The 22,554-nt window shown below is 33.0% G+C and overlaps 1 protein-coding gene and 1 long non-coding RNA gene across 7 annotated transcripts; both read right to left on the reverse strand.

Annotated features, from left to right (window-relative positions):
• Positions 1-7,899: 7,899 nt before the first annotated feature.
• On the reverse strand, positions 7,900-8,957 carry LOC128285118 (uncharacterized). Its single transcript, XR_008275531.1, has 2 exons — positions 8,515-8,957; positions 7,900-8,305 (listed from the first exon to the last, which is right to left on the reverse strand). It is a non-coding gene; the product is annotated as an uncharacterized LOC128285118 (long non-coding RNA).
• A 357-nt stretch (positions 8,958-9,314) lies between these two features.
• On the reverse strand, positions 9,315-12,967 carry LOC108477081 (adenylate kinase 4-like). Of its 6 annotated transcripts, none has more exons than XM_053022502.1 (7): positions 12,611-12,967; positions 11,946-12,402; positions 10,912-11,057; positions 10,697-10,816; positions 10,023-10,142; positions 9,826-9,847; positions 9,315-9,746 (listed from the first exon to the last, which is right to left on the reverse strand). In XM_053022502.1, the coding sequence occupies exons 2-5, from the start codon at positions 12,055-12,057 to the stop codon at positions 10,053-10,055; spliced, it is 468 nt and encodes a 155-aa protein (XP_052878462.1). In that variant the 5' UTR covers positions 12,058-12,402; positions 12,611-12,967; the 3' UTR covers positions 9,315-9,746; positions 9,826-9,847; positions 10,023-10,052. The 6 variants fall into 6 exon arrangements, with proteins under 6 accessions (XP_052878462.1, XP_052878459.1, XP_052878460.1 ...); XM_053022499.1 differs by having other exon boundaries at positions 12,636-12,884; XM_053022500.1 differs by having other exon boundaries at positions 9,315-9,847; positions 12,641-12,963.
• Between the last annotated feature and the right edge of the window lie 9,587 nt (positions 12,968-22,554).

Raw genomic sequence — 22,554 nt, forward strand, 5'->3', positions numbered from 1 at the left:
ACATGCATATTATCCTTAAATTGAGCCTCGATGCCCTAAAAATAACCTAGAAACAATTTGGAACCAATTTGAAATATTTGGAAAGTTTAGGAAAAAGATGCAAAATTTGAAAAATAGGGGTTACATAGCCGTGTGATAAGGCCATATGCCTCACACAGCTGAGAAACACGCTCGTGTCTCAGACCATGTAACTTTCGAACTAAAGACACAAGGCTGTGTCCCAGCCCGTGTCCTCACCAATGTAACTCTCTGAGTAGGATCACAGGGCTATGTCACACACCTATGTGCCAAGTCGTGTGTTACGCCATATAACTCACTGACTTGCACCCTAAAGAAATCATCAGATGGCATACGACCGTGTCACCAGGCTATGTGCCTCACTTGGCTGAGTACACGCTCGTGTCTTAAACCATGTTGACTAAATTTACCTAAAATCAAGTCATTTCCAAGACCATTTCATGCATGACCTTTCAACCCATTTAAACACACTTTAAAAGTACCTAAACATCACCAAAACCTACATCAAAATACCATTTCAAGATCCTAATTCAACTAACCATTATGCCACTCAAAGGCATCTCTAATACATACAATTAACACCAAACTAAACATGTCAAAAATTATCACATTTCAAGCATCATATCCTAGTTCAACACTTACCAAAACATACCACATATTAACAATTCTAAATCCATTTAAAACGTACCATAAAGGACCTTGTAAACATGCATAGCAAGGTGACCAAAGTGACATAATTTGTCAAGGTATCAAATGGTACCAAACCAACATGACTTATAAGGTTTATACATGCTATAGTATCAACAACATATTTGTCAAAATATCATTACGAATCACCTTATACATGCCATTATAAACATTGGTCAAAATGTTCAAAAACTACCGAAAACAGGTGGATAGTGTGACTTAAGTGTTGATCCGACCATCCAACCTTCAAAAGTATCGACAAGAACAGAAAATAACACAAGTAAGCTCATTGAAGCTTAGTAAGTTTGACGTACAAAAACGATAAATCTTACCTAAGTAAATACAACAAACCATTCAATAATAACTCAACTACATGTGTTTCTTATCATCCAAAATCTCAACCCGGTCAATTGCATAGTTAAATTCAAAGCTCAAATACATGTCATAACTATCAAAATCACAAAAAAAGTTACAATACAGAGTTTCACGATCTGATGAATGACTTATGAATATGAGCACATAGATATTCCAATTGAAATACGCCAATCGCTTGTAAGAGCTAATCCACTCGATAACATGTCAATTGCTTAGAAGAGCTTATCCAACCAAAAACGCGCCAAAACAAAGAGTATAACACAAGAGTTTGTAACAAATGTTGAACCTCAGCCTACTCGAAAAAAATATATATATCACGCCACATCAATCTCCACTCCAATCCCCCACATATCACGCCAACATTCGATTGTACTCTATCTTGCGTCCAACCGATCAAAGTATTGAAATTCAATAACATTTCTCAAATAACTTTACATCATCTATAATCAAATATATCTATATGTCATTATATCATCAAACATTTCATATAGATGTTAAATTATAAGTCGTACAAACTTACCTAGACCAAATTGTAGTAGTTGTAGAAGTTCAATGACTAATCTGTAATTTTTCCTTTATCAATAGGGTCTTAATCTAAAATGAGAAATTTCTCAATTATTAGCTTACATTTCACATTCCAATTCACTTTTCATTTTATACCCTTTTATTTTTTGAATTTACAAAATTGCCTTTAACTTTTACAACTTTTGCAATTTAGTCCCTTTAACCCGAAATTCATCAAATTAACCATTTTTCTCAATTCAAAATTATAGACGAATCTTCTAGGCCCCTAATCAGTCCCTCTTAAACATCAAATTCACTATCAAACTTTGAAATTTTGACATTTTCACAATTTAAACCTTAGATCAAAATCTAACAAAAATCACTTCACTAAATCACTAAATACCATAATCAAAACTTCAAATACATAGTTATCATAAAAAAACATTCAAGATTCATCAATGGAAACCTCTAAAATTTTTAACAGATTCAAAAACAAAGGTATGGGCTAGCTGAACCTAGTTGCAACGATCTCAAAAACATAAAAATTTTAAGAAACGAGTATAGAAATCACTCACATGCAAGACAATAAGTTTGGTGAATTCTCCAAGCTAGGATTTTACTATTTTCGGCTATGGAAGAAGCAAAAATGAAGAAGAAAGACTTATTTCTTTACTTAAGTTTGTTTTGATTTTGTTTTAATTACAAAATTGCAATTATACTTAATTTACTTTCAATTTTTCTTTAAAATTTCACTCCAAAATCGTCCACTATCAAGCAATAAGGTTTAATTGCCTTATTGGTCCTCCCACATTTATTAGTTAAGCTATTAAATCATCAAAATTCAATAATTATCAAGTTTTGCATTTTTTCAATTTAGTCTTTTTTCCTTAATTAGATAACTAAACGATAAATTTTCTTAACCAAAAATTAGTATGACTCTAATGACTCCATAAATATTCTACAAATGATATTTATGAGTCGACACAATGGAAATTTATGGTCCCAAAACCACTATTCTGTCACCAATGAAAAACAGGCTGTTACACCAGTGATGACTGTTGATCATTTGTGGTTGAGCAGTGGAAGAGTTACATTCTTACTGGAATGCTACTAGAGAATTTGATTTTAGATTAATTATTTCAAAAATAATATTGTTTGTTACAAAGCTCCTACTATGATGTCCCCGAAACATCAATGGGTAGACATTATTCAGTTTCTAACATCGATTTAATTTTCAACAACCACTATCAATCGATGTATAAGCGTAACCTAAAGCTCAACACCTGGGCATAACATTCAATTAGTGCATTTGATTTAAACTTTGGTGGATCGATGTCCTAGGGTGGAAGCACTTATACAGAGGGCCATCAACCTACATCGAAGACTTGAACTTTTTTCCATTTTTACGAGTTACTCCCTGTACCTTTATTAATCACTAGTTTGATAGAGGTGCCTATCAAAAGTTACATATTTCATATCAAATATTAAATATATGGAAATTTATGTATATTTTGCACTAAAATTTAAAAAAGAAAAATATGAGTTACAATAGAAATATTAAATAAAATTATCATTCACTTATTGGTGTCATCTATATTTACATAATTAAGTAAATAAAAAAATCATTGGTATCGTCGGGCCAAATGTGTGCCACAGGGTGATGGCTGACAGGTGCGCATAGGATTTCTACACACAATTAGTGGTGTCGACTCCTCCACTAGATCGTGACCTCCACCCTTGTGCTCATCTTTGTCTCTATCGTTGTCTTTGTCTTAGAATTCCTCATTTCCACCTTCTACTTCATCTTCGTTTTCATCTCCACGCATTCCTTCGTGCTTAAGTGCAGTGTCGTCCTAGCCTCCCATTTGTGTCCTCCACTCCCCGATAAAGTGGTTGCACCGATGACCTACCTAGATAAAACAGTGGTGTGGTGGGTGTTTGTGACACGATTAGCAGACAACCATACAATGTCGTAAAACTTGGATACATCGGTATTGACTCTGGCATCGATACTGGCATCGATGATGGTACTAGCATCAGCATTTTGCTCTACGCTTGTGTCGGCATTGATGTCAGCATAGAGGAGTAGAGTGCTAGGGACAGAGGTGCCCTAAAATATGTGCTTGCAAGAGGGGTAGAAGCAAGGTGTTGCGGTGGTGCATAGTGTAGTGCTTGTGAAAAAATCACGGCGTTAGTAAAATAAATAAGAATTAGTGGAGTGAGCTGACCGAGATATGGTGTAAACATCAATGGCACATGTTGGGTCAGATCCGGTGATGTACCTATCGCGACACTTGTTTCAGACCTATGCTAATGGGACGCTCGTTGTTGCCTCTTCTAATGAAGTTGCCTACTCCTCATATCCACTGATAGCAGGTACGACTTGTTGGCGACTTTGCAAAAGGGCATGTACTCCAAATAGGCCGCTATGTCTGATAAAAAAAAGGGTTTATGGATGGGTAAAAATTTCATCCTACGATCCCAAATGTCGATGAACTCCTTGTTTCAATCTTGCCAATTTTTATCGTTTTTCCCTTGCAAATTTAGCTTGTATAGTGCTTCCATGTCTCGCGGTTGCGATGGAATTTGTTACCTCTACTCGAATTATCGCATCACTCGATCCAAGTATTTCTACTATCGCGTACACTATCAACAACACCTTCACATCCCACATACTCCGATTGGCCAAAAATTTCAACGGGACACTTTCTATGATATCCAGGTCGGCGTATGACATCCATTCAAACTGCAGTAAACAATAGTAAATAATTTTATGTACGGAATTTTATTTTACAATTCATTGCATAATTATTATAGGTTTCAAAAGATAAGTAACAAACATTGGCTTCTGACCGTAGATCTAACAACAGCCGGATATCTTCGAGCTACTTGGGTAGTCCCACCTAACTCGGCCATGGTTCCACCTATACAAACAATATGTTAATTCAAACATATAATAAATAAACAACATTTATTATATGAACTATATATTTATTAAGAAATGATTTTTACCTTGTCACCAATGGGAACATATATGGATCGTTCACTCGGAGATGTAGAAATGGTAGTCGCCACCAAGCCCTTGACTGTAGCTGGAGCAGGTAACCGCCAATTAACATCTCATCCAGTTTCACTTGACACAACTTCCGGTATAATTTGGGCAGCATAGCTAATCCCCAACTCATTCGTCTACTTTCTTTGAAGTCGACTAGATGCAATAGCCACCTTATGTGTACCAAATTTTGAGATTTATCGGGCATTAGAATGCCCCCGATTAACTTCAAGATAACTGCTTGAGCATATTTTTCTTTGATGACATTGGGCATGTCCTTAGCAAGATCTTTGAAATTGGTTTCCAACCACTTCATATCTATCTGGCCAGCGTAAAACTTATTCGACACCTTCCACAAAAATGCTTCGCAAAGGTCCTCTTTACCGGGAACGAGAGTTGACCCCGTGACAAACTCCCACAAAATGCCTCGCAAATGCCCAGCTAGACGCACTTTCACATTCTCTCTCCAAAAACGGTCTTTTTCCTTAAATTAGAAAAAAAGGCCTAAAAGGCCAAATAAAAATAATTGACATATATATGCCTTATTTAGCAAAAAAATTTATTAAATTAAAGTTGTTTTATACTTAAATTTTAATAAAATATTGAAATTTCTTTTAAAGTTTTTAAAGCAAGACATTTCAAAGTGCTTAAAAGTTTATAAAATTTGTATATTGACTTTAACATTTTTTAGAAGTATTGCCTATCGTTTTATACTCGGCATTAATAAAATGAAATATGAAAAACATTGTTAAAAACATAAAAATTAATTTATCAAAAGTTTCACAAGTTCTAAAAGTTTTGGCAATTTAAGTGGTATTTTAAATTTTGTTATAGGTTTTAAATATTGTGTTGAACTTATTTCTAACTAGTATGTAACTTTTATAGTTATACATATTTAATTTTAAATAATATAAATACGAAAAATATTTACAATAATTTAATAAATACATTAAATATATTGATTAAAGAATTGTGATATTTGACTTCTATTTTTAAAACAAACCCATAAAATGATTTTCACCTTTACCAAAAAAGTAATGAATAGATAAAAATCGATTTTAGGAGTGTTTGCTACACATAATATAAAAAACTTACAGATAAATTAAAATAAAATAATCGCATAATACAATTAGACCTGTTTATGGGTTAGGCTACCCGTCCAGGCCCGATGGTCTGCCCAATATTTGGGAGGGATTGGGCAAAAATATTAGGTTTGGAAAATGGGCTTGGGTAAAAAAATTAGGCCCATTTAAAATATGAGTCGAACTCGGGCTTGAACTTTCAAGAACCAAGCCCGACCAAGTCCAGTCAATTTTTAAGTTTATAATACATTATATTATATAATTTAGAACACATTAAAAAAATAAACATATACTAAATATATATTACTACTCTAATACAAACATTAAAATAATGTTAATATGACTATATAAAAATTCCAATAAATAAAAATATATAAAATTATTAAATATTAAAATAAAATAAATATTTTAAAATAAAAAATAATATGGGCAGACCTAAAATGGGTAATAAATATTTTAAAATAAAAAATAATATGGGTGGGCCTAAAATGGGCTTAGGTTAATCTTTTGTAAATATGGGCAGGTTTGGACAAAATTTTAGGCTCATGTTTTAGACCAGGTCAGGTTTGGGCAAGTATAAAGTATGTCAATATCATGCTTAAGCCCAGCGCAACCCATGAACACCTCTAATCACAACATCATCAATTAAAATAATTTTCAATCACTATTTGGTGCCATTATGGTTTAAATATGATTCAATATTACCTTTATGAAGAACCATTGTTTTAATGTGGCATTCTTTTTATATGATTTAACATATTAATAACAACAATTTTATTTTCTTGCCAATATTTTTCTTAAGTGTTATTTGATTGAATATGCCTAACTACTATTTATAAAGATAAACTTTAATTTTATTTGGTATATAACTCTAAGAATCTTAATTATGTGATAATTAAGATGCTTAGAGTTTTATTCAAGTGATAATTTTATTTTATAATGAATAAAATTGTACTATTGTTTTTTAAAAATTAACAAAACTTTTTTATATCAATTTGTTAACTAATAATTCTAAAATAAATTATATTTATAATTATCACGATTTTTTATTTATTTTAGGTTTAGAGTTCCTCAAGCAATAATTCTATTATAAAATTACCACAACTTTTTAACTAATTATTCTCAATTAAATTATAATTATTTTAAAGTTAGAATAATAATATGATAAAATAAAAGATATTCTCATCAATTCATAAATTTTCTAAACTTGTGCTTATATATATTATAGATCGGAGGGTTCTATTAAAAGGGCAAAGGTGTGTCAAAGAGGTCCTACTATTACACATCTCCTTTTTGCAGATGATTGCATTTTATTTAGCAATGCCACAGAAAAGGGAGCACATAATCTTAAAGCTATTTTATGAGAATATGAAGCTTATTTAGGCCAGTGCATAAATTTTGATAAATCACTGGTTTTTTTTAGTTTGAATGTTCTGGAGTAAAAAAGGAAGCAAACTGCGAATATATTGGAAGTGCGAACCTCGAGTAATCTAGAAAAATACCTAGTGTTACCAAAATGATAGAGAAAGATAGAAAAAAAAAAAAGGGTGTTCTAGCTCCTTTAGGATGTTGAGTAAAATTAAAAGATGGAGTACAAGATTCTTATCAATTGGAGGAAGGGAGGTATTTATTAAAGTAGTATTATAGGCAATCCTTATTTATTCTATGGCATGTTTTTTATTGCCAAAATCATTTTGTGATGAATTAGAAAGCATTATGAGACATTTTTGTGGCAAAAAAGTCATGAAAAATGTGGTATTTATTGGTGTGCGTGGAGAAAACTTGGGGAGATTAAAGAGGATGGAAGTTTGAGATTTAGGTGCTTATCAAAATTTAATATAGCAATGCTTACAAAACAATGGTGGCGTTTGTTTTGTTATCCAAATTTATTATTAGCGAAGTCATTAAAAATTAAGTACTATCCCAATTAGATTTCATGCAACAAGCTTGGGGACCTTACCCTCTTATACTTGGAGGAACATATGGTTTGTGATAAGTCTTCTAGAAAAGGGATTATGTTGGTGAATTGGGGATGGAAAGCAGACCACTATTTGGGAGGAGGCGTAGGTTCCGAGAACTGATGAGTACAAAATACAGTATTCAAATAATGATCAACGTTTAGTTTGTGTGGCGGATTTAATAGATCAACATACAAACCAATGAAGACCTAATAAGAGGTACTTTTCATCCCAAAGATGCCGAAAGAATCTTATGCATTCCCTTCCCTATAGAGCAAGAAGCGGACAAAGTGATTTGGTGTGGTGAAGCATCAGGCTCATATTCAGTGCAGAGCTGTTACAAAAAATTATTACAAATCGACAACCCAATAAATTTACAGGCAAACTCTAACTATTACAAACCCATGTATAGAAAGCTATAGGCAGTAGATTTGCCCTCAAAGACAAAAATCTTGGTATGGAAAACTCTAACCAACTACATACCTACTTTCTATAATCTATACCAGCGAAGACTTGGAAATACAACCAACTGCCCGAGATGCATTAATAGCCGTAAGACCACAGATCATGCTTTTAAATACTGCCCTTTTGCCATTGCAGTATGGTCCAAACTGGGTATCAGGTGGACCCTGGAACAAAATCAATTATAATATAAGAAGTGATTGAAGATGCTTTTTGAAAAAGAATCAAGCCAATAGATTAAGATAATAGTGAGAATTATTTGGGGTTATGGATGGCTTGTAATAAATTGGTACATGAGGAAAAGGCACAAACAGAAGCAAGCTTTATCAAGTTTATTACAGAATATAACCGAGAAATAGGAGTAAAGAGAGAATACCTGTCAGTACAACATGTAAGGAATATTGGAGACCCTCGGGAGATACAAATGTTAAGATTAATTTCGGTGTTGCATTTGAAAAGCAGAATAATAGGTCATGTACTGGAATAGTGATTTGAGAGAAGGCGAGTATTGTTTTAAAATTGATAACATATAAAAATGACCACATACTGACAACATTTGCAGCAGAGGCCCTCGCCTGTGTCCAGGCGATCAGATTCCAAGCAGACTTAGGTTTCCTACGAGTTGAAGTAGAAGGTGATGCACTAGCTATTATTAAAAATTTACAAAACCAATTAGACAGATCTGAAATAAGAGCTTATATCACAGACGTAAAAAGATTAAAAGGAAACTTTGTTACATGTCGGTTCAATCATACAGAGAGACAAGCAAACACAGTAGCGCACACCCTAACAATAGAAGAACTAAGGCTCCGTTTGTTTGCTAATAAAATATTTTTCGAAAAATAATTTCTGAAAAATGATTTACTTTTCTGATATTTGGATGATTCTGTATAAAATATTTTCTGTTGTTTGACAAATTTTCTGAAAATATTTTCCGAAAAAAGTTGTTTTACATATATTAATAAATTTATATATATTAATAAAATTATATTTTAAATTATTTTTACATATATTGCAATAAATAAATCAAATTAAATATATAATAATACTTAATTATTAAGCTAGAATATTAACCGTCATAAATTAAAAATAACCAAATTATATTCACACTATATTCACACTTTTTCAGATAAACGTCAAACACAAATACTTTAAGAAGAAAAAGAGAAACCCCGGTTTTCCTTGTATACATAATGGAAGTTTATTAGCTTAATATTGATGACCACAAAAACTTTATTGTTCGTCAATTTAATTTAACAGAGAAATTATTTTTTCTCAGACAGAAGACATTGAAACTAGGAGCTCAAGTCAAAGTTCAAAGCCTTGTATGAACATACAACCAGTGACAAGGAACCAATTAATATCCTAAGAAAGCTGTTCTATATTGGTACAAGTTTCAACTTCATGCCATGTTTATAACTTGTGCTGTGAGGTTGCCTTTTGCTAGATCACTACCAGCTGGTTTCCCCAACTGCTCTGCTGATTGTGTAAAATCCAATATGTCATCAACAACTTGGAATAATAGGCCAAGATTCTTTCCATATTCATACATTTGCTCTGTTACACTACGATTAGCTCCACTGAAAATGGCGGCTCCCTTGGTACTAGCTGCAATCAATGAAGCTGTTTTGTAATAACTCTTTAGCAAATAGTCTTCAATTTTGACATCACAGTCAAACAAACTCACCACTTCAAAAATCTTTAATAACCTGCAATATCATTAATGAGGATACACTTGAGACTAGTTAAAGTGAAATATCAATAGTTTGAGAACTATCTCCACAGCCGCAGCATGTTTCGAATCTCCACAGGTCGTACTTTTTAGTCAATACTTGGGTTTACATCCAAACGAGATGGTAAATGTTAGGCCTAGGTCCTACATACCTGGCTAATGAGCTTAATGACTTCAACAATTTAGCTAGCACTTTTTCGAATGAACTGAATTGCTAGCACTTTTTCTCCCGTGGATATGTAACACTGAGCAATTTTGTGATGTAAATGATCCTGTCGAAGGAAATAGGAAATAAAAATAAGAAAGCAGCAGCACTCTAGTATTCTAAAAATAAAATAGGTGCATGGAAATATAAAGACAAACCTGCTCAGCTGAAAACAAACAGATATTCAAAAGTTATAAAAATTAATACCAAAAGGACCACAAGCATGATAGAAGCAACGTACCTCCTCATCAACATCCATTGAAAAATATTTAAGGGAAATGAAACTTCACTTTAACAATTATGTAATGGAAACCTAGAAGATAGGCAACAAAACTAACCCCCTGTTATCAAACTAGAGTAGCTATCTATAAAGCAACTGCAATGTAACTGCCAAATTGCAAGGCCTATTTTTAGACCTTATTAGTCTCATTACTTGGTCTGGTTTACTATTTGTTACTAAACCCTATATGATCTACAAATTCATAACCTTCAAGTTTCTACATCTGTGTTTAAGCTCAAAGATATGGTCTATATTAGAAGCATGGTCTATATTAAGAAAATTCAAGGTTCTCTGGTTAGGGAAGGCGGGTGCAAGTGTAAAGATTATAGACAAAGTATCACCTTTTGTGCTTGTGCTACAGTCCTGGGAAACCCATCAAGAATGAAACCTTTTTTACGTGAAGGTTTATTCATCGCTTCATCGATAATGCCAACAACCAGGTCATCAGAAATAAGTTCTCCCTGAGAAAAAATAGCTAAGCACCTCATTAGTCATTAGCAAACTAGTAGTAAGAAGTATTTTAAAAAATCCGAACAGGCAGGGGAACTAATTTGACCTTATCCATAGCTTTCTTGGCCTTGATACCAAGTGGGGTTTTAACAGAAACAGCAGCTCTAAGCATATCACCAGTGGCCAAGGAACACAAGCAGTGCTCATATTTAATTATTGGTGATTGAGTGCCTTTTCCAGATCCAGGTGGACCTGTCAATCATAAGATTGCCCTGTAATTAGAACCATGCCATCCTTTTACCAAATTTGAGACAGTAAATTGATAGATATGTAAAGAATGCTATTTGAATGCAGCATGCTTCTGTGATGCTGCTATGACACAATACGGGCTGTTAACAATTTGAGACTTTTGAGAAAAATGAACGTAAAAGCCAAACTTTAGTGTCTTTCTAGTCACTTTCAAGCAACCCAAATTCCACGCTATGCCAGCAAGATTTGTACTTCAGATCAAGCGATTGTCTGAACATTGCTGCGTGGAACTTTACAACTAAAGAAAGACCAATATCTTAGCAGGTCATCAACAATGGGCTACGTTACCCCGACAAGGGGCACTCATCTTTAGCCTTGCAGAATCTAGTACCATTTTTGCATGGCAAAAGGTGATGCACAAGGAATATACAAGTTCGATGTTGGCATTAGAATCGTTTCATTTTTGTTGACATTTTTTTTATATAAATCTAAACATAAACAATGAGTATTGATTTACATATTATAAAATCAAAATTTCCCAGCACTCATACTTTTTCAAAAATAATCATTAGAAATTCATCCAGTGCCCCCAATTTGACTCTGCCTTTAGAGACATAGTTGTTCATTTAAATTGTATGAAAAGTTTAATAAAATAGAGTTAAAAAATTTAAGCTAAATTTGGAGCATTGAAAATTTGAGTACATTCTTTTGCAATTCTATTTAAACGAACAAAAAATATGACATGAGCAAACTTCAACAAACTCTAGGATCTGAAAATTCCATTTTCCATGTTATTACTAGAAAAAAAAATTCAAAGAAAAAGAATCAAATCCAAATTGCAAAAATAAAAATAAAGCGAGAGTCAAAAAAATAAAGGGAAAAAAAGAGAACCAATGAGGATGAGGCGCTTATCGGGTTTGGGGGCGCACTTCATACGGCGGAGAAGCTCATTCATTAGAGATTCGGAGGGTATTTCTTCCAAGTTCACCGAACTACTCGTCATTTCTTTGCTTTCTAAGGGTTTTTGGATCTAAGTTTTAAACAGTCTTTCAAGTTAAAGGGAAAGAGAAGATCGGCTTCTAATTTTCCTGAAAATGTCTTACCGAATTAGAAACGGTAAGACATTTTCCAAAATTAAGAGCTTCTTTTCCTGTGTTTTAGAATTGGTTTTACTTGGTGATACTCATCTATTTTTGGGCCTTTCCAGTAGGGTTGTTAGGACTGTCACGAAAAACCAGTACGGTGAGGTAGTGGGTAGCGGAGCGGTCATGCCTTGAGACTACAACAGATGGATGTGATTTTGATAGGCTCGGTTTGACATATCTGGCAATGAAGGATAAAGATGTCACTGTATCAAAACAAGAAACAAATGTTTAGAGAGAAGGTATTTCAGATTCATAGGAACTAGTTAAATAGTTTCTGAAACAAGCGAGTTAAAACGCTAAAATGGGGAGGTATCTTCCATCAGGAACATGTAGAACGAGACGGCCAGGTTTTTATCAAAAAAAAAAAAAAAAAGAATCTTAAAAAAATTAAAACAGAAAAATAAAAAATACCTTTTTTTGTAATATAAAAAAGTACCTTACCTCCTTCTTCTTCTTCTTCTTCTTCTTCTTCTTCTTCTTCTTATTATTATTATTGTTATTATTACTACTCCAAAACTTATTTCTGTCTAAGAAAATGCAGGGACGATAATAAAAGGTTGGAGATTCTATTTTAGAATTGAAAACATCGAATTATAATATTTGTATTCCTTTTTTTCATGTATTACATATTACTTTATGAATTATTTAATTTTAAATCATTGTGAATTATTTAATTCTATCAATTATTAGTTTTAATTTTAAAATATATATTAAAAATAAAATGAAATATAAAATATTTAAATATTTTTTATATTATATATCATATATGCGGACAAAAATGAAAACTAGTATATATATATATAATAAAGCAAGGTTTGGAAACAAATATAGTAACAAAGACGGTTCATTTGGCACCTATTATTTCATGACAATTCATCATATGGTGAACCGTTTGAATATCAAAAGTCAAATTTCGTAATTAATGAGGAAAAATTGACTTTATTCCAAATGAATAATATTAAGCTTTCCAAATCCTCATTTAAATGAATTTTTCAACGGGAATTAATGGGGAAAATGTTGGCTTTCCAAATTTTGTTTGATGAAAAATAGTATTTTCTATATGGAACTAAATAAGCAAGACAGATTGATGATTTTCTAAGTTAACAAAGAGTACTAATTTCCGAGAATAAAATATATTTTCATTCATTTCCAATTAATTTACCTTTACAATATAAATATCCTATAATTTTTCTCTGCAAATTTAACTCTTATGTTTTCAACATTCACGTTCTCAAAAGGTAGATATTATGATACAATTTAGCAAATTTTCTTCTTTTTGAAAATTTTTAGGTACAACTTTAACTTTGTTTCTTTGAAAAAAAAAATCATAGGTGAGCATTTTTGTTTTTTTTTTCTAGGCTGTTGATTAACTTCTTGGTTAGAATTTGCGAATGGATCAAAATTGGTTTCCAAAAATGCCAAGAGCTTTCAGGAAAAGGAAGTTTATATCTCTTTAAACTATTATATCAACTTATGGAAAATTAATAAAGGTTTCAAAGCATTTATCAATATCATCTTTTTTTAAGTTCTATTCACCCCACCTATATTATGGTGTGTAAAAGAATTATTAGCAACCTCGATGATACAATGAAACCTAATAACTGTCTATATTTTATACTAACGGAAATAACTCACTGAATGCTAAGTGAAGTATAGTAAGGATATCAATTTCCATAAACAATTTTGTTAGAATTAAGTGACCCAAATTCTTATTTAAATAAAATACGATGGAAAATAAAATAAAAGTAAAATCCATATAGAACTAGACTTCTTTTATTTTATTTTAGAATAAGGTTTTAAACCTTATTAAACTCCATCTATTTTATAGTGATTAGGATAAGGTGTTTCAATCCTACTAGAATATGGCTTTGCAAGCCTATAAATAGACATAGTCTATTCCTCTTGTATTAGAGTAAAATTTTTCGACATAGTGAATTTTCTTCTCCTCTCGCCTGTGGTTTTTTTCCGAAAGGGTTTCCACGTAAAATTTATGTGTTCTTTATTTTTATTTATTTTATTCTATTTATTTTTCACAAATTGGTATCGAGCTTCCGGTTATTCATCTCGATCACGGTAATGGCGTCTTTGAAGTATGAAATTCGCTGTTGGATCGCAACACCGATTTGCGTTGTGGCAAATTAAGATGCAAGCGCTTCTTGCACGATAGATCTAGAGGATGCCCTGCTAGGATAGATAAGATGCCTTCGACATTAACAGATGAAGAGAAGAAACGTAAGGATCGAAAGGCATTAACACAATTACATCGCATTTGTCCAACGAAATTTTGCAGGATGTGATGAAAGAGAAAACCGCCGTTGCATTATGGAAGAGGCTAGAACAAATATGTATGTCGAAAACTCTAACAAGCAAGTTGCATATGAAGCGGCGTCTTTATGCTCATCGTTTGGAGGAAGGTGCGTCAGTACACGAACACTTAATGTGTTTAAAGAAATTCTCTCAAACTTGGAGGCCATGGAGGTTCAAGATGATAAGGAAGATCTAGGGTTGATTCTACTTTGTTCGTTGCCCCGCCTTATTCAACCTTTAGAGACACGATTTTATATAGCCGCGAGTCTCTCACAGTTGATGAGGTTTATGATTCTTTAACCTCGTATGATAAGATGAAGCATCTTGTGGTTAAACCCAACTCTCAGGGAGAGGGTCTCATTGTTCGTGAGAGACAAGACCGGAATGTTGATGATGATCGTGGTAGAACACAGGAACGGAATCCTCGTGGTAAATCTAAGGGTAGATCGAAATCTTCAAACAGAGGTAAAACTTGCAACTTCGCAAGAAGAAAGGGCACATTAAACTGAAAGTGCTATAAGCTACAAAATAAGATTAAAAGGGAGGCTGCGAATCAAAAGGAAAACAAGACGTAAAATTCGGTGAAGTGATGTTGTAGAAGACTACATGATGGTGAACTTCTAGTTGCTTCATCAATGATTCTAAAGTAAGCGAGGAGTGGATACTTGATTCAGCTGCACCTTCCACATGAGTCCCAATCGGGATTGGTTTACATCTTATGAAACAGTATCTAAAGGTGTTGTTTTGATGGGAAATAATGCTTCATGTAAAATCGCAGTGTTGGAACAATTAAAGTTAAGATGTTTGATGGAGTTGTCGAACACTTAGTGACGTGCGACATGTTCCGAATTGAAAAGAAATTTAATTTCGTTGAGTACTCTTGATTCAAAAGGGCATGATACACGGTGAAAGTGGGGTTTTAAAGATTTCCAAAGGGTCCTTGTTGTGATGAAAGGGCAAAGAAAGATTGCCAAGTTATATGTTTTCTGAGGTTCTATCATATCGGTGATGCAATTGTCGCTTCCTCTTCCTTGTCGATGATGATATTACTAAACTTTGGCATATGCGCCTAGGGCATATGAGTGAGAATGGCATGGCGTAATTAAGCAAAGAGGACTTCTTAATGGGCAAGGAATTTGCAAACTGAATTTCGTGAGCTTGTGTTTTGGGAAGCAAAGAGAGTTCGATTCACTAGAGGAATCCATAACACGAAGGAAACGTTGGAGTATATCCATTTCGATCGTGGGGCCGCCCGAGTGCCTTCGAGAGGTGGAGTTAATTATATGCTAACCTTTATTGATGATTTTTCGAGAAAAGTTTGGGCGTTCTTCCCAAGCGAAAAGCGATGTGTTTTCCACATTTAAGTCTTGGAAAATTATGATTGAAAAACAGACGGAAAATGATAAAATACCTCCGCATGCACAATGGCTTAGAGTTCGCTCGATGAGTTTAATAGATTGTGCAAGTCGGAAGGATCATGAGACACTTGACGATTCGTCATACTCCACACAAAACGGCGTTGCGAGCGAATGAACGAACGATCATGGAGAAGGTTCGATGTATGTTGTCAAATGCCAACTTACAAGTCATTTTGGGCGTAGCGACCTCATCTGCATGTTTTTGATCAACCGATCTCCATCCGCTGCCATTGAGAAAAGACTCCACAAGAGGTATGGTCGGTAATCCCGCTAATTATTTCGATTTAAAGATTTTGGGTGTCTGCGTATGCTCATGTTGATAATGGAAAATTGGAACCGAGATCCATTAAATGCGTTTTCTTGGTTATAAAGTGGTGTAAAAGGCTATAAGTTATGGTGTCCGAAAATAGAAAAGTTGTGATTAGCAGAGATGTTGTTTTTGATGAAACCGCTATGCTACCTAACTTATCTCTTAAAGACTCTTCCAATAAAGAAAACCAAAAGCGGTGGAGCATCGATTAATACGTAATCAACTCCTCAAGCCAAGATAAAAATTGAGAATAGAGTTGCTTCTTCACCGCAATACTCTATCGCCAAAAACAGGACAAGAAGAGAAATTAAACCTCCAAAGAAGTATGCCGAGGTTGATCTAGTTGCTTATGCTTTAAATGTGGTGAAGATATAGATGCTAATCAAGAGCCATTTAATTATTCTCGAGGCGATTAGTGTGAAGACTCGTAAAAGTGGATGTTTGCTATGCAAGAGGAGATGGAATCACTCCACAAAAACAGAACATGGGATCTTGTAAAACTTCCTAAAGGTAAAAAGGTCATTCGTTGTAAATGGGTGTTTAAAAGAAAGAAGGGACTCAGGAGTTGAAGAACCCAGATATAAAGCAAGGTTTGTTGCAAAGGGTTACAGTCAAATTCCAGGAGTGGACTTCACAGATGTGTTCTCTCCAGTTGTTAAGCATAGTTCGATTCGAGCTTTGCTTGGTATTGTGGCCATGCATGATTTGGAGCTTGAGCAGTTAGATGTAAAACGCATTTTGCATGGAGAACTTGAGGAAGATATTTACATGCAACAACCAGAGGGTTTTATAGTCTCGTAAAAAGAGGACTATGTTTGCTTCTGAAAAAGTCCCTTTACGGTTTGAAACAAATACCAAGACAGTGGTACAAGAGGTTTGATTCCTTTATGACTTCTCATGATTTCAAAAGAAGTAGTTTTGACAGTTGTGTCTACTTTAAGAAAAACAGTGATGGTTCTTTTGTGTATCTACTTCTTTATGTTGATGACATGTTGATAGCAAGAAAAGATAAAAGAGAGATAAGAAAGGTTAAAGCCCAACTAAGTGAAGAATTTGAGATGAAAGATTTAGGACCAGCAAAGAAGATACTTGGTATGGAGATTCTCGAGATAGAAAAGCAAGTAAATTGTACCTAAGTCGGAAGGGTACATTGAGAAAGTTCTTTGCGGTGTTCAATATGCAGAGTGCTAAGCTCGTTAGTACTCCTTTAGCACCCATTTCGGACTTTCATCGGCCTTATCTCCTCAATCGATAATGAGATTGAGTACATGTCACATGTTCCATACTCTAGTGCAGAGGATCTCTCATGTATGCTATGGTTTGTTCACGCCCGATTTATCATATGCATCAAGGCAGCTTAGCGATACATGGCGAATCCTAGTAAAGAACACCGGAAAGCGATTCGATGGATTTTAAGATACTTACGAGGCACTACTAATGTTTGCTTACAGTTTGGAAGAACTAAAGATGGAGTTATAGGGTATGTTGATGCTGATTTTGCTGGAGACCTTGATAGAAGAAGATCTCTCACAAAGTTACGTCTTTACAATCGGAGGTTGTGCAATTAGTTGGAAAGCCACTTTGCAAACTACGATCGCTTTGTCTACCACGAAGTCGAGTACATGGCGATTATCGAGGCTTGTAAAGAAGCTATTTGGTTGAAGGGACTATTTAGTGAACTCAATGAAGACCTTCAAATCAGCCACAAGATTTTGTGACAATGAGTGCCATCTTTCTTACAAAAGATCAAATGTTTCATGAGAGAACAAAACACATTGATATTCGGTATCATTTTGTTCGTGATATTATTGCTCGTGGTGATATTGTTGTGAGCAAAATTAGCACTCATGAAAATCCTGCAGATATGATGACTAAGTCACTTCCTATAACCAAGTTTGAGCATTGCTTAGACTTGGTTGGTGTTCATTGTTGAAGTTAAACCCTTAAGGGGTTTTTGGAAGAGGTGAAGAACTTGTTTATTGAAAGTTCGCGATGAAGAACTTGTTCATTGAGAATTTGTGTCAAGGTGGAGATTGTTAGAATTAAGTGACCCAAATTCTTATTTAAATAAAATACGATGGAAAATAAAATAAAAGTAAAATCCATATAGAACTAGACTTCTTTTATTTTATTTTAGAATAAGGTTTTAAACCTTATTAAACTCCATCTATTTTATATTGATTAGGATAAGGTGTTTCAATCCTACTAGAATATGGCTTTGCAAGCCTATAAATAGACATAGTCTATTCCTCTTGTATTAGAGTAAAAATTTTTCGACATAGTGAATTTTCTTCTCCTCTGCCCGTGGTTTTTTTCCCGAAAGGGTTTCCACGTAAAATTTATGTGTTCTTTATTTTTTATTTATTTTATTCTATTTATTTTTCACAAATTTCTTATAGAACAATCTAGAAATATAAAAGATGACGGGAAAATAGAAAGAAACATTGTTTCTATGTTTTTGAGTGTGTCATATAAATGAAATTCCTCTTACTATGGGAGGTCTCATTAGGGGTGAGCAAAATCTAATTTGATTCAAAAAACTCTATAAAAAATTTAAATTTTGAATCAAATAGTTCAAGTTATTTGAGTTAATCAAGTTATTCAGATCAACTCGAATAAAAAATTAAATTTTTCAGTTTAACTCGAATATGAGTTACACAATTCGAGTTATCTGAAAATTCGAATAACAAAAATCAAAACTACGTCATTTTGATAAATGTTTACCTTTCTAAAGTTAAAAATCAAAATCATTAAGTTAAAAGGCAAAATTACGTTATTTTGATAAATGTTTACTCATTAAGTTAAAAGGCAAAACTATTATATTGTTTATGTAGTTAAATAATCTTATACTTCATCTACTAGTTAAATAATCGATCTATGTAAATGCAACTTGAGTATAAATAATAGGATTCATTAACTCGACTTGACTCGACTCAATTCGATTTGATTCGATTCGAAAAAAATTCAAATTGAGTTCGGTTGCTAAAATAGGATTTGTCAACTTGACTAACTTGAAATTTTTTTACTCGACTCGACTCAACTCGATCGAATACTCACCCCTAGGTCCCATATCTCTTCATAGAAATATAATTACCTAAATGGATAGTCATATCTTTAGCAATAAACATAATTATTTAATAGTTATCTACTTATTAGTTAATAATTAAGTGGCATAACTTTTGAATTTAAGAGACAGCTCGTCATTATAAATGATAACAACTTTTGATTAATAATTAAGTGACATAACTTTCGGTTACTTATAACTTTTCATTTGTTACATATTTAATTTTAAACTTATTAAAGTAGTTATCAAATTAGACAAACATGTTCCAAACTTTTTATCCATTACACAACTTGCTTTTAGGAGAATGATATCTTTTCAAAATAGGAAAAAATAAAATAATTGGTATTTATATTAGAGGTGCTCATGGGTCGGTTGGGTTAGGCCTAACATGATAAAACATACTCTATGCTTACCCGAGTCTGGTTCAACCCGAAATCTAGGCTTAAAATTTTGCTCAAGCTTGTCCATATTTACAAAAGACTAACTCAAGCCTATTTTAGGCCCACTTATATTATTTTTAAAATTTTAAAAAATATATTTTTATTTTTATTTATTGAAATTTTTATATAGTCATTTTAACATTATTTTAATGTTTACATTAGTGTAGTATAATATATTTGGTATATGCTTATTTTTTTAATGTGTACTAAATTACATAATATATAAAAATAACATAATATATAGTATTATAAACTTAAACGGGCCGAGCTCGGGCCTTAAATGTTCAAGCCTGAGCCTAGCCCATATTTTAAACGAGCCTAATTTTTTTACCCAAGCCCATTTTTTAGGCCTAATGTTTTTTCCCAAACTCTCCCAAATTTTTGGTGAGCCTTCGAGCCTAGGCGGGTAGCCTAGCCCATGAATGGGTCTAATTGATACTATGATACAAAAAGGAGGAGATATGAAGGAAAGACTAGTGGTCGTCGTGGAGGTTGATTCGCCTAGACAAGGTAGAGAGCAAGAGGTTATCAAGAGTGGAAGTAAGGAGAATGCTAAAGCTGAGAGTATGTTAGCAGCGTATAAGCTTGTTAACCTTGGAGAGTCGATTCTCTCTTCATTGTTCTTATGGGAATTTATAGGCGAGAGTTCTATGTAGGATGATATTAACATATTGAATTTTCCATTAAACCATCATTATGGAATGCATGGGGTGGATATGTTCGATGAGACAAAGATGTCTGTAATGGGATAGATCCTGTCATTTATTCTGACTTGAGTATTACCACCCAAGATACCCTTTCAATCTCACTCAGAAGGCACAACTTGATCAAATCGATACACGATAGAATACTCTTTCAATCTCATCTACCTAAATATTTTACTAGAAGCATCAATTTTAGTATTCTAATAATTTGAGGAAATCAAATAACAACTCTCAATCGAAGAAGAATCAAACCCAATCAATTAATTCATAAAATCTATTCATGAAATAGATTCAGAGGAACTTAATATCAAATTAAATTGAATTTGAAATATCTTTCCTACTAAAAATTGATTTTGGTTTAGTGATAAACATAAATTAAAACAGGTTGCAATAAACCTGAAAACATTCAAACTATTAAATGTAATATAATAAGAGATTCTAACTTCCATGATTACAGTCCTTCTCTGCCTATATATTTCTACCCAGCATATATAATCAAGACATAAGTCAAAAACTGAAATCAGATAAATAATACAATTTTGTTCTTAACATATTTAATTTTTCCTTTATACATTATATCGGTTTATTTTTATTATTATATTTACAGTTATTTCATCTATTACACAAGTTGTTTCTGTATAAAAGAATTGCACTACGAAAAATCATTTTTGAATTTTTAAATTATCTATTTTACCAATATGTGTATTTAATTTTTTAAAAACATCTAAATTTATATCAGTTTTATTGGAAGATGGCAATACACTTGAGCATAGTATAATGTTTAAAAATCTTTTAATATTTTAATATATTAGTAAAATGTTTAGCTTATTTTCAAAAAGAATAAAATATTTTCTAAATGTACCAAAGCATTTTTTTATACTCCTAAATCTATTTTATATAGAATGCAATTTTTAAACTGAGATAACTTTATTTTCCTAACATCAAATTTAAAAAATATGTGATATTTTAATTTCTTTTTATCGCATATTTTATTAATTTTATACTTAATTTTGCATTCAGTAAAATATATATACATTTTACTAATGCAAAATTAAGTATAAAAATTAATAAAATATGAATGTAAAAAGAAATTAAGATAACTCAAGCCTCAATTGTACCACTACCCATACAAAATTCTCCTTTTAGGTTAGCTCTCATCCATTCGTTCAACTTCAGTTCGAAAGCATTGTGAACACAATTCGATGAAATTATCTTCATTCAAGCTTCAATTGCAAACCGGCAATCACGTAAGACATGTAAAACAGTTTCTTGAACCTTCCTACAGATTAAGCACCCTGTTTTATCCGTCATCTTTCTCCTAGCCTTTTTTCATTTTGTAAGTATTCATCTATGTCTCACAAGCTAAAGGAAAAGTTTAATTCTAGGAGGTAATGCATTTTTCCAAACCTTCTTCCATCTGTTGTCATCTTGTAGAAAATTAGCTTGAACAATACTGTTATATGTAGATTTGATTGAGAACTTACCGTCTTATTCGATTGCCATAGGCACTATCATCACCAAGTGCGTCGTTATGTGGATGGCAAGTAGCAATACGTTCCAAAGTTTCCCTTGTAAAGTAATTATTCAACTCCGACCACTTCCAATAACCATTAGTATCCACAAAATCAGCCACTTTAATTTTTGCCGAGATATCCATAACAAGAAGGAGGTGTTCATGTAGTAACCCCAGTTTTGGAACCCAAGCATTTTGTATGAAACTAAATGATCTGTCGTTCCCTAAACTCCAAATTAAGCCCTCTCAAAACTGATTCCAAACTTTTGCTAAGGAATGCCATACATATAAACAACTAGGTCTATCAATCACGCAAGGGAAATTCTCGACCAACTTATATTTGTTACGTAAAATTCTTATCCATAAAGACTTCACCTTTGTCACTTTTTGAAATGCTAGCTTAATTAAGAAGGATATATTTTGAGGAACCAGTCTCTACAAGCCAAGGTTGCCCTTCATCATAGGTTGAAAACAAGTATCCTATTTAACTAAGGCTGTCTTCTTCCCAGTACTTGTTGAACCCCAAACAAATCGTTATACAATTTGTTCAATCTTCTCATGGTTCTACTATGAAATAGAGGAACACCCAAGTAAGTACC

Source organism: Gossypium arboreum, chromosome 12 (genome assembly GCF_025698485.1).
Source record: "Gossypium arboreum isolate Shixiya-1 chromosome 12, ASM2569848v2, whole genome shotgun sequence".
Lineage (NCBI taxonomy): Eukaryota > Viridiplantae > Streptophyta > Magnoliopsida > Malvales > Malvaceae > Gossypium > Gossypium arboreum.